The sequence below is a fragment of the Poecilia reticulata genome, chromosome 2 (assembly GCF_904066995.2).
Source record: "Poecilia reticulata chromosome 2, P_reticulata-male-v2, whole genome shotgun sequence".
Taxonomy (NCBI): domain Eukaryota; kingdom Metazoa; phylum Chordata; class Actinopteri; order Cyprinodontiformes; family Poeciliidae; genus Poecilia; species Poecilia reticulata.
Genome location: NC_088831.1, coordinates 33,197,383 through 33,210,583, shown reverse-complemented (window position 1 = coordinate 33,210,583; position 13,201 = coordinate 33,197,383). Strand labels below are relative to the sequence as shown.

The following is a 13,201-nucleotide window of genomic DNA, read 5'->3' as shown; positions in this document are numbered from 1 at the left end:
CACTGCATGTTTGCCACCATGACAGGAGACGAAATCAATCAATGAGCAATGAGCATGCTCTGTGTTCATACGCAACTTTTACTTATTCAGCGATTAAATGAATGTCATATATATATATATATATATATATATATATATATATATATATATATATATATATATATATATAGCTACCGCAGTGTACACAAGAACAAAGAACGGCTCTCAGTGAGGCTTCAGTCCTTAGGACTTAGTAAAGATCCGTCCAGAAGAATCGGATCGTTCCTGAATGTCATATCACTATATTGCAGACTTTGGTCACAGCGTTGTCCCATATATGCGACACCTCAGTCAACACCTCCACACAATAATTCAGGGCATGAGTGACAACTTTTTTTCATCAGATGCAACATGTGTCTCAGTACAGCTAGCTTTGCTAGCACAGATCTTACCTTTCTTTAAGCTTTCCTTTGAAGTGACGCTAAAAGTTGGACAAAGTCCCACCGTCTGTGAAAGCGAAGCGCTGCTGATTTTACATGTCGCCATATCAATTTATGCAGCGCTATTATATTATAGACAAACGTCTCCTCCCGCTCAGAGGAAACCACTGCGCATGTCTGGAGCTCCGAGTGCGAGTAAAGGTGGAGCCGATGGGTGACAACAGACACTAAGTCACGTTATTACTTGGATTTTACGGCGCCACCTTAAGTCCACCTTAAGTCCCTGAACTTCACATTTTAACGGAAAAAAAGAGCATCGCGACTTGGATGTAACGAGTAACGCGACACTTTTGTAGAAATGTAGTGAAGTAGAAAGTACAGATACTTACTGTAAAATGTAGTGGAGTAAAAGTAGAAAGTCCCCATTATTAAATCTACTTAAGTAAAGTACAGATACACGAAAACTGTACTTAAGTACAGTAACGAAGTACTTGTACTTCGTTACTTCCCACCACTGATCACAAGTATGCTAAATGCCCTAAATAGGCTGGAACAGCCGAGGTATCTCGAAAAAAATATGCGTATATTTAAGATATGATCCGTATTATCGCGGTAAAAAAATAAATAAAAGACTTGTTTCTGCCGGGTGAGTAGTGAATTGTGCTATTTTAAGTAATTTTAGTCTACGATAAGGATGTTATGCTAACAACGAACTAACCCATGTTATTTTATAAACTTGAACTTCCTGGTAAATAATTTATTTGCTTCTGTAAACCCAAATACATGCTGGAGTTGTACGTTAATGTTGAGTCGCTGTAGGACGCTGCATTTGAAAAAGGTGGGGGGGCCAACTTCACTCAGGTTGGTGGGGACTGTCCCCTTCATGCCAGAGTTGGTGGAGACATGTCCACATCAGTCCTTCAGGATGTTACGCCTATGAGCTATAGACTATAAACTTTTACACATTTTACACACATTTCTTCAAACATTGTTGAATTATGAAATGGATGAACACAAACGTGGAGAAAAGTGATCAAAGTTTTTTCCTTTGTTTTCTGTTACAAATAAAAAAGTGGGGTTTGCATTTTTATTCAACCTACTTTAGTCAACACACTTTAGAAAACAGATTAAGGGGAGTGCTAGCACTTTTTTTTTCACTTAAAGCCCTGTTTACCACTCATAAACAACACACAGCTATTTTGCCAGCAGAATTACCCTGTTATATGGCCCTGCTTCAAATGGCTGGCTTAGCTCTTTAGCATGCTAATTAGCTAGCTCTGCTGAGGCCTGCTAATGAACTGGTCATGTGACTCAGGTTTGCATTGGGGAATTATCTAAATATGCAGAACACTGACTTCAGACACTACCAATTAAGGTGGACAGCTGTCTTGGTAGATTTGTAGTTGTGTTATTATTTTTCATTTTTAGATAATCGACAGAACAGTCGTCTGTGTGATTTTCAATGATTAGCCTTCCGACAGGCTAACCCTGCATTAAAATCACCTACAACATGATCTCTGATCTAAGAGATGTGTTCATGATGAATTTTCTTTTTCTAATGATTCCCAACAAACCGCTGAGACCTTATAATAATGAAGCATCTGTACTAATCAAATTGGCATCTCCTAAATATAATTTCTTAAGTGAGAACAATAAGCATAAGAGGAGCTTAGGACTTCCTAATATTTCATGATTCACTAAACTGTAAAATGGTTTTCTTGAGCATATTTGACTCTCTTGAATGTTTGGGAATCAATGTAAAAGCTCAGACACTGAGCTTTTAATGTTATCTAAAAGACCCAAATATGTGGAAAAAGCTTTCAATAAATTTAGCCAGCTCTTATCAATCAAGTTGAATACGTCTGAAATCTGTGGAGTCAGGAAAAAAGAAAACAAAACCGTTATTAAATTAAGTCTTTCTCACGAAATACATGAGTAATTACCATTCTCATTATTTTCGTTCCCATTATTAAGTTGCTGCCACAATTTTTTTGTCTCCCATGTCACCTGACCCACTTCATAGAGATCAAATAAAAAACAATGAATTATTTTCCTTTTTTTTGTTGTTGTTTTTTTTGTTTTTTTTAGCTTTCTTTTTACATAAAGGGAGGACATAATAAAAACACATTGACATAGAACCTGCAACACTTAAAAGAAAGACAAACACATCAACAGCAATTTACATTACATTAAAGTTTGAATACATAGAATGACAAAACATATTGTCTATGTATAATGATATAAAACTTTTATATTGGCATACGTAGAACAACGATATAAAACTTTCTTGTGTTCATTCAAACACAAGAAGCTATTTACATTACTGAAGAGGAGAAATAGATCCAAAATCAAATAAAAAATGTTCCTCTTTTATTTTGCTTGTTTTTTCCCCCAGCATTTTTTAAATTAAAAGACATAATAAAAGTGCAACATTGACATAGAACCTGCAACACTTAAAAGAAAGACAAACACGTCAACAGCAATTTACATTACAGTAAAGTTTGAATACATAGAATGATTTTATTTGAAGGGGTGTGCATAAGACTGACATGACACTGTCATAAACATGACATAACATCTGTCATGAACATGAAGAAGTCTTTATGAATGTTCATGACAGTTGTCATAAAGTGTCATTCGGTAAATAATGACACTTTTAATGCAAAGTTGCTCTAAAAGTTGCATTAAAAGTCATTAAAAGTGCCAACATTGCATAATTTTGTAAATTATGATAATTTAATGCAAAGTTGGCATTAAAAATAACTTTGTTTTACTTATTAAACAGCCAAGGTGTTCAGTCTCTCTTCAACAGTAACAAATGCACTAAAAATAAATACGATGCAAACAGGACAGACCTCTTTGAAAATGATGATGCAAGTGGTGATGTTTCAGTTGTGTGCACTTTTTGTCCTGGTTGTGTGATTTTAGCCATCTTAAATAGATTAAATGTGAGGCTATCGCAATGTATTCACCACCAGAAATTATATTTGTTGTGACATTTGGAAAAAGGTTTAGAAGGTATTCATTTTCCAATATTTATTGTCCCTATTATAGCACTAGAAATATATAAGGCAAAGAATCACGCAGAAGTTTCTGTTCTGCAGAGAATCAGGCAATTTGTCATCACTTACCAGTCAGCAGCCCTCTCAGCAGAGACTACTTTTGGCACTGCAAGAATTGATCCAGCATTAATCCTTACAGGAACACAAAACAGTGGCTGGACTGTTCACTCAAAAGCTGATTTACTGTAACCTTATAAAAGCAGCTATTAGAAATGTACCACAAGAAGCTTTTCCATTCCGATGCCTAAAAAGACATTGCTTATAATTTAACAGTGAGACATTTAACTAAGAGACAAAACTACTGTATTTTATTATCACTGAGAAAACGAGCAGTTTGTTTGTAAAGGGTCAACATTCCTTAAGCCTTATAAGAATCTTTAATCAATTAGTGTAGTGTTCTCAACCAGTGGGATAATAATGCGACGTGAGGAGGCTTCCTGATTTGATTCATGTGTGGGGTGTCAAAGTCAACAGATGTTAATTCCTGTTGTTTATTAAAGATAACATGGAAAGATCAGACGACTGGCTGCTGAATAAGCATGACTAACTAAAGTATGCATTTGTGGTTGAACTGAAAACAATAATAATAATAATTCATGCAAGAAAACACTTGCAGAAAACGAGCCTAATCAAACGTTCAAGTACAGTCACATTCAGTAAATTAGAATATGCATTCGAGGCTCATTTGTCAGATCAAAAGTGCCTTTTGAAAATAAAAAGCTGAAATCAGTTTTTAAATATATTTTTCCCATTAAACCCACATTTCTAATTATCTCTGTGTAAACGTGCTGCATTGAGCGAATTGAATTACTAAAATAAATGGAAAGCAACAACATTTGATTGTGTCCCCCTACCCCCCCCCCCCCCCCCCTTCTTCCTTCTCTGTAAATCTTAATCATCAGAAGAATCAAGATTGATAATTTTCCATACTGTAATCTGGAGTCGTTTCTGGTTTTAACCAAGGTGAACATTTCCTATGAATAAATGCGGTCCTATCTGATATGCGTTGAATGCGTTCATGTTTTACATTATCAGAACTCCACGTCGAGCAGAAACAAAGAGGGCGTATGCTGAAGGGGAGGCGCGCCTCTTCCTGGAGACTCCTCCTCCCTGCATAATGTGCCGGCTGCCTCATTGAAATGACTAGACAGCAGAAAAACAGACTCTCAGCGGCAAGTCGGGACACTGGCGAACCGGCTTGGGAAACAGCCTAAAGTGACCGAGAGCGGGGCTGGAAAATGGGCTGCATTTAACCAACAGAGAGAGCCCTTTGAGCAAGCAGCAGCATCAGTAACAAAGAATAAGTTTTATTCGCCTCAAGGAAGCGGATGGGAATTATTCGGGATTCGGGGTTTTTCTCCTCCTCTGCTGTGGTACCCTAAGGTCAGATTACAAAGAGAAGAGAGGTCGGGCTCTGTTGGAGATGGATTTCTTCTTTGCAGCGGTAAGTCGGATCAGTTTTCTGCGCATTAAGCGCAGTTTTAGGAGCTGCTTACTTTTAGTGTAACCCGGAGTGACTGTGGGACCCCCTCCCGCCCCCCACGCTCTTTGTTTGGTTCTATCGTTTTTTGGTTTTTTTTGGACGCATTTACTTTTTACCTGTAATAGTTTTTTTTTTTTTGTAACTTTAGTTTTTTGTTTGTTTGTTTAGTTTTTTCTGTTCTTGTAATGCTTTTTCATTTATTTTTAGATTTTATAACAATGTTGCTTCCTCTGAGCTGGACTCGAATGGAAACTTGAAAGCCTCTGATAAAAAATCCACAACTATTCACTATCATCTAACTGGAGAATAAACAATAACAGGACAAACTGACTCGGTTCCATTATCAGAGCCTCATTTAGCGGATTTAAAAAAAATATATATCATTGTGGCAGTATCTACCTGTAAAAGCTGACCTTGCTCCATGCTGGCTGGATGTGTCATGAGCCATTCAGCCCAAACACCTCAGGGTTGAAGGGAAATCATGGCTGCAGGTCTGATTTCTCATCCCCCTGTGACTCAGAGGAGGACACAGACTCTGACAGAGAGACAGTGTGTTGGTAGGATTTTCCTCCCAGTGTTCACCTCTTTTACCTCCTTTTGGCGGCACCAGCCTCGCCCTTCGGTGATGTGCTGAGTTCTGACTCAACGTAAGACTCATAGATCATGCTTCTTGCGCAAAAAAAAGATAATTCCATATTTTAGCCTAAAATTCACTAAAGGTTCTTCTTGCAGTTTTACTAACTTGGGAAGTTTTCGGTTTTTTGTCATATTTTCAGTTTAAATTTACAATTTATGTTTGAATACTGTTTTTTTTTCATGCACAGTGCCAACTAAAACTAAAACTATTCCCACTCCTTGTAATTTTCCTCATTTTGTCACTTTACAACCACAAGCTTCATAGTATTTTACTGAGATTTGTACTGTTACCATACCAACTTTATTTATAAAGCACTTTAAAACAACCACAGCTGGTACAAAGTGCTGTACATTAAAACACAACATAACAATAAAGAAATAAAAACTTACAGTTTAAAAACAAAAACATACAATTTAAAACTAGATCCTGCTGGAGTTTAAAGCCAAGTAAAATAGATGGGTTTTAAGACGAATTTTAAAAGTGGACAGTGAAGGGGCCTCTCTAACCTGCAAAGGCAAGTCATTCCATAACTTAAGGCCAATGACAGAGAAAGCCCTGTCCCCTCTGAGCTTCCTGTTGGACCAACACAAAGTAGGGCGTATAGAGGAAGATAAAGAATACAAATAAAAATCCAAAAAGTGTGGCATGCATTTCTATTCAGTCTCAACTTGAACATAAACAGGGCCAACTGACTCAGTGAGTCTGGAGTTGCAAAAGCTCACGTCCGTATGCTTGGTGTGCTACATGGCTTGTGATAATAGATGCAAGACTTCTTATGGCTTTATTTCAACATAGCTTTCTACTTGCCATTCTTCTACAAAGACATGATTTGTGGGAACAGTTGTTCTATTAGCAAATGTTCCCACCTGAGCTGTGGATCTCTGCTGCACCTCCAGATTTAGTGCTAGGCTCTTCTTTGGTTGATTATCCAACCTGTCAGCTAAGGTGGAAAGCCATTCCAAGTTAGGTTTGTATTGTACACTGAATTTTCAAGAAATGGATTGAACTGTGCTCTGTAAGATACTGAGGCTGTTGTTTAATGAGCTAACCTTTTGGCTCATCTGCTGTGTTTGTTGGTCTTCGTACAGCTGCTTTCCCATAAATGTTCTTTATCAAACCTCTGAGGCCTTCACAGAACATCTGGATTCATACTGAGATTAAATTACACAAACTCTTAATTATGAAGTCCACGGTTGTAGCTGGATAAAACCCGAAAAGTCATCAAGTGATCTCTTTATGTAAGGTGAAGTGACTTTCAAACAGGGTTTTCTTTTTACTTGCTAATATGTTCAGATGAAAACATTTTGGATTCAGCTGTCTCAGATAACGCTGAGCTGGATTATGCTGCATAATCTGACTTTATTAGAGTGATGTCCTATGCAGGAGAAGATTAATATTTAGGATCATCTGTAATTTATCTATCTTGCGGATTTTTTTGAATTTCATTTCAACTAAACTGCTTGTCTGTTTCTGTTTATTTATTTATATTTACATCTCTGCATTTCTAAGTTTTTAAAATCTGTATTTACATGATGCCATGTCTGATATGATAAATGTAGATCCACAATGTTTCATGCTAGTCATCTTTTGCAAAATGCTGCAACAATATTTACCTTAAAGCAATAATCCAACTACAGACTAACAAACTGATTTTATTTGGTATGATTGTTATTTTATAAAAACAATATAAAATGTAAAATTATGATTTATTTTTAATGATTTGTTTTGTTATGATTATACCCTGTAAAAAAAAAAAAACTGCGTTGGATATAAATTGACTGAACTGCCCTGATTCTTTAAGTGACTCTTTGGTGTCATGGAAGAAAGCCAGTTTCTTAAATTCTGCAGAGTAACAGTTTGGATTTAATTAAGCAGCAGTTCTGGATGCAAAAAGAGAGATTAAGTTCAACGTTGTGAAACTAAGTGCAACAGGGTTGCACCCTTAGCACAATTCATTAATGGGGATCTAGATATCTGAAAAGGAACAAAGTTGTAATATGTTTATTTCATTGTTTCATTTTGTTTTAACTCATTTGAAAAATCTTCTGTTGTAGTTTGGCGTCAGGATTTCTTCAGAGGTCTGTTTTACTTAGATTTGCATAAATAGTTTGCAGAACGTCTTTTCGTCGCATTCAGGACTGCGAGGTTTTTGAGCTTTGTCTCCAACAGTGTTTCACTGACTGAATTTATACCTGCTTTTTTTTTTGTGTAAAACTCTCCAAACTCAGTCAGATTGGACGGAGAAAGCATTTGAACATTTTCTTTTTCCAATTACTGCCTCAGATAATGAATAGGATTTGATCTGGACTTTGACTTGATCGTTCTGACGTGAACATTCTTCAGTCTGAACCACTTCACTGATGCTGTGGCGGAATGCTCAGGGTTATCGTGATGCCACAGTCTTTCACATCGTCTAACACGTTCTCTTTCAGGACACCCTTGGATTTAGCAGTTCATCTTTCTTACCAGCTCTGAACAGATTCCCTGCTGAAGAAAAACAACCACAAAGTATGATTCTCCCACCACCATGTGTCACTGTGGGGAGGGCATGTTCAGGGTGACGTCTAGTGTTGCTTTTTTGCCATACATAAAACTCTGTATGCAGGACGAAAGTGCACCTTCTTTCACATATTTCTTTCGTCTTCTGCAGCTCCTCCAGAGTTACCATGGACCCTGACTAATTTTCCCTGGCTACTTTTTACTTTTACTTGAGTAAGAATATGTGGAAGTACTGCTACTCTTACTTCAGCACAATTGTTGAGTACTCTGCCCACCTCGGCTTAATATAATCAAATTGTCCAATATGACAGAACTGTGAATGATTTTACACAAAAAGTGGCCCGAGAACACCTCACATGGCTGAGTTGTGCCTTGTGTGATGATGTTTGTGCCTGGGAAGATAGTTACAGGGCAGCAATCATGGCAGCCTGTCAAGAGGAGGGGCGACTACGAGGGCGTGTACGCCAAGATCTCATCCTGAACGCCCATCCTGTCCATCAGCGAAGGCTCTCAGGAGCTGACACGCCACCATAAAAACCTCAGCGCCGTGACTCCACGCCCAACCCGTCCGCTGATTGAGTGTGACTCCATTTTAAAGCCCACCAGCTGCTGGACCTGGTAGCAGCATATATATTTGACTTCATTAGATTTCACTAGAGCTTCTTTGCTGTCACTTTTAACCCTTTACAGATGATATGTCCCCTCAGATATTAAAATCCTTGGTGAAACATCCAGCTGATGAAGTAGAATTTCAGCTATTTTGTAAACGTGGTCGACAATTCCTCCATAGCAACAGCTGCTGCTCTGTAGAGCCACACAAGGAGTTCACCACACCCGTTAACTCCTTCCTTACATTACATTGCAAATTCCTTCCTCTTATATATACTCTGACAGAGAGAATCCCAAATTCCCAACCCTGACCCTGCAAATTCCAGGTCAAGGCTTCCTGTCATCCCATCATCGTGTTGCTGTAGTGGCAAAGCTTTAGGTTTCACACCTTCACCCTTCTACACACAGATATAGGCCCACACACTTAAAGCATCCCTAGGAACGCGATGAGCTGTTTATGTCTGGCTCCGTTTAGTCGGAGCAATGGATCTACCAGTTTGGTAAAAAAAAGACATTCTGTCATGACATGGGCATTGTGAGAAACCTGTTTGGAGTCTCTAGGCTATTTTCCTCCTGCAACGTCGACGGCCTTTCTGTTCAGTCCTCACATCATTAATCTCCTACTTTAAAGAGCCGAGAGGCAGAGGTTGCTGCTCCCAACTTTTGAGCATTTTTAGCGCAAGAACTGTTACAAAGGAAGGTAATCGACAAACGTCTTACTTCTTGATTGAGAAAAACACTCTCTTTGGTTCTTTCCAGATACATTTTCAACCACATTACAGCACTGAGGCTGCAGAGGTGACGGTTTTAAATGAAAATAATTTTATTTTGGATGCTACATTGTACTGGCTCCCTGTTTTTATAAGGATGTTACCATCATTTTGCTAAATTTAAATCACGGTTTCTTTCTAATCAAGTGGTCTTTAAATTGTTCTTTTATTCTCTTGTTTTTTGCTATAAAGCACTTTGGATTACCTTTTGTATTAATTATACTATACAAACAATCTTGACTAGACTTCCATCCAGATGGCCCTTGAAGTGAGGAAAACTGTCAGGAAGTAAAGTTCGGATGTGGTGAAGGAAGGAAAGAGAGATAAAAAAAAAATAAAAAATGAGGCCTGCATTCCTGTAAATCTTCTTTAAGCAGCTCTCCTAATTCTCAATTACTCATGAATAGGTTACTGTAAGCATTATCGGACCTAATTAGCGGATTGTCAAACTGCGCTGTTGAAACTGTGGTTAATTTACAGCAACTGATTGTTTAGGATTAAAGAGTGGAGAGCATGATTACGAAGGCGGTGGTTTGTGTGTGCGTCAGTAGGAATCCTGCAGCTTTGCTTCAGTCCAGTGTTTGCTGTCACAGCAGCACAGAGGCTAATTAGCAACAGATATTTGTCTAACCGTGAACCAGAAAACATGGATTATCCTCCCTCAGTCAGGTGAGCTGGTGTAGCTCATGAGAGTTTGTTTAACTCTGCTTTCAAACTGTAACGGGCCGTTGAGTATTAGTGATAGATTTCAGCAGAGCAGCTTGTACTTGATATAACTGTATCAGTAACCTGAACTCCCCCCCATCTATCAATGAGCTCAGCTTAATGTTGGGAGATCAGTGCTATGATAACCTCCTGCTGACACCAAGCTGTTGACTTTAGCTCCATCAGCCACATCTCTAAGCTCTTCATACAAAGCCGTCTGCGCTTGTGCTCATCCGAGGAAAATGTATGCGCCTGTCTTTCAACAGGTTTTTAGAAGTAACAAATAGCGGAGCGCAGACGCGTGGCTTCCTGTCTGCTGGGGTCATGATGATAGGGCAAACAATCGCTGTGTAGAGTTTCTCTTAGTCACATCTGCTGATCCACCTGGAAAAAATGTTAAAGGCATCAGAGTTTTTTGAAAAAAGTTGCGCTTTTATAGGCACATTTTAGCATTAAGGCAGGTTTTGCTTTAAATGTTTATGAGTCAGCATTGATGCAATGACCTCTGATGTTTGGTTATTTCTAGAGACTTAGTCAAAAAATATAGAAATAAACATTTATTTTATTCACAGTTGTGATAGTTTTATGATAGTTGATTGATTACTCAGGATTAGGTTACCAGCTACACTGACTATTATGTTAATTAGAGAAATAGGTGGTGTTCCTTTAGTTCAGAGGTTTGTAACTCCAGTGCCACTACCTTGCACTTTTGGATGTAAGACTCAGACTCAAAAATCAAATGAATGGTTAATGATCAGACCTTTGCCAAACTCACTAACATGCAAAGGTGGTAATTCAAGCTTCTGAGCAGGGATGTCTCCATTGACAAATAGGGTTACAGCGAGAAAGCTGTAACTCTATTTTTCATACAAAACTTGATTTTTCTCCTTTTTTTTTTTTTAAAAGAAAGGAACAAGAGTAGCAGCCGACTTTTAGCCACCTAAGTGGCAGGGAATATGGACCAGTACTGATGGTTTGCTGTAGTAGTGCCCAGAGCTACTTTCCTGCAACTTTTAGATGCGTCACTTCCCCAAAACGGCTCAATCAAATCACTGAATACCCTCATCAGCATGTCATTCAGCATAGCGAGCCATTCATTTCACTCAGGGGTGTTGGAACAGGGATGAATCTAATAGTTGCAGGATGGCAGCCCTAAATGACTGGAATTGGGCACCCCTCACTTACAGCAGTGTAGAAATTCTTGTGTTTTTTTTAAACAAATAAATCCCAATAACTCAGATGTATATATATATTTTTTTTACTTTATACGAGATTGGAATAAACTTTTAAGTTCATCTTAGTAACATGACACATATTTCCAAAACTTTCAATCTCTGATCTGAGTGAGGGAGACTGTTTGCCTAATATTTAACTGCAGCTACTTTTTCCTCAGATTCACATCTGAAAATAATTTTCAATAATCCCTTCATACTTGACCATGAAATGTCTTAAATTTATTTTTCATGCATAGGTTGTGTTATTTCTGTGATTTATGTTTGGAAACGTAAGTCCTGCATCTTTGCCTACCAGAAGAAAATAAAAAACGAGTTGTTGACCGTCCTATTGGCTGTCCGGTACGTACAGACACGCAGAAGCTGTGTGACAGTAACCAGTCTCTTAAATCCTCTGGTTCAGAAGTCCCGTCAGGCAGCTTAATAACAGCCGACCTGTGATTACGGCTTCCTGCCCAGATGTTAACTTTCCTTATTTAACCTCCTATGATTACTGTCAGCGGATAGGCAGCTTATTATAGGATGGGACATGCGAGTCTCCAACTCACACTGTCCCATGAGTGCAGGTTAACTCCATGGAAATACAGCCTCGGTCGGAAAAAACATTTGTAAGCATTGCGTCCTATGATAAGCTTACTTCCAAAGCTGCAGTTTCAGATCTAAGCGGTGAAGGAAACATTCATTAGGACTGAAGTAAGCATCTCTCACTGAGGGATCCTGGTCAGTTTTTTTTAACATTCAGAATGACGTGTATCAATTCTCCAAATGACAATAACATATTTTCTCCATTTTTCGTGGTCCCTGATTTCTGGACCTGGTAAAGATTTATTATGAGTGAGATGCTGCAGCAGATGGATGGAAACATCATAATGGTGAAAACAGAAAAGAGAAGAGTGCAGAGAACGAGAGTAAATGTAGTTATTGCATGAAGTGCAATATTTAGCAATAATGTTTTTGTAGTTCTACTACTTCATATTTCATTACTTCTGCTTTCGCTTAATCATGATAAAGTAACAAAGAGACACATCTATGGCCGGGTACTTGGACTAATGCATGAACTGGCAGCTTGTTTGTGTTTCCTTTCAGCTTGTTAAATTATTAAAGTCTACATTGTAATTTAAAGTGAACCACTAACACAGTGCTTGAGTGAATATCTCGTCTGTCTGTGCACTCCAAGTTTCCCTTTTCGTTTCACTGCAACATCATCCATTAGGAACGAATCGTTCCCTGCTTAGGAAAACATTACAGGTGATAATTGCATGTTTCACACTCACATGCTGAAAGGCACATTTTATCCCTACACATTGAGCAATTGAAATGTCTCCTTTATGTTTTTTGATCCTCCAGCTTTTCTGCATTTGAAACAAAATGATCAATGTTATAATTAATATATACCCATTAGATGAAATGTCTTTAATTGTGGTGGCAGCTTCATGCTGCGGGAATGTGTTTCTTCATCAGAGCTGATGGATGATGAGTCGAGATAAATACATGGCAAACCTGGAACGAAATATTTGTAAATGTCTTGAGACTAGAATGATGTTCACCGTCCAGATAGAATAGAACTGTTTGGATAAAGGAATGCTCATTGTGTTACAATGGTCCAGTTAAAGTCCAGAAGTAGAACCAATTGAGAATGTGAGACAAATGATTGCTCTCCTTCCAAAGTGAGAAAACGTGGGCTTTTTTTTTTCAGGAATGAAAGTCTAGATTTTTATTCTGATTAATGTCCAGGCCTTTGAAAACTCACTGACATACCCGGTTAAAGTTGCCGCTGTAATCACA

At 38.2% G+C, this 13,201-nt stretch overlaps 1 protein-coding gene across 1 annotated transcript in view; it reads left to right on the top strand.

Annotated features, from left to right (window-relative positions):
- Window positions 1–4,624: 4,624 nt before the first annotated feature.
- Window positions 4,625–13,201, top strand: part of myo10l3 (myosin X, like 3) — a 67,847-nt gene continuing 59,270 nt past the window's right edge. The window contains exon 1 of the mRNA XM_008403966.3: window positions 4,625–4,925. Within this exon, the coding sequence (XP_008402188.1) occupies window positions 4,905–4,925 (21 nt within the window). The 5' untranslated portion in view covers window positions 4,625–4,904. The remainder of the gene's footprint in view (window positions 4,926–13,201) is intronic.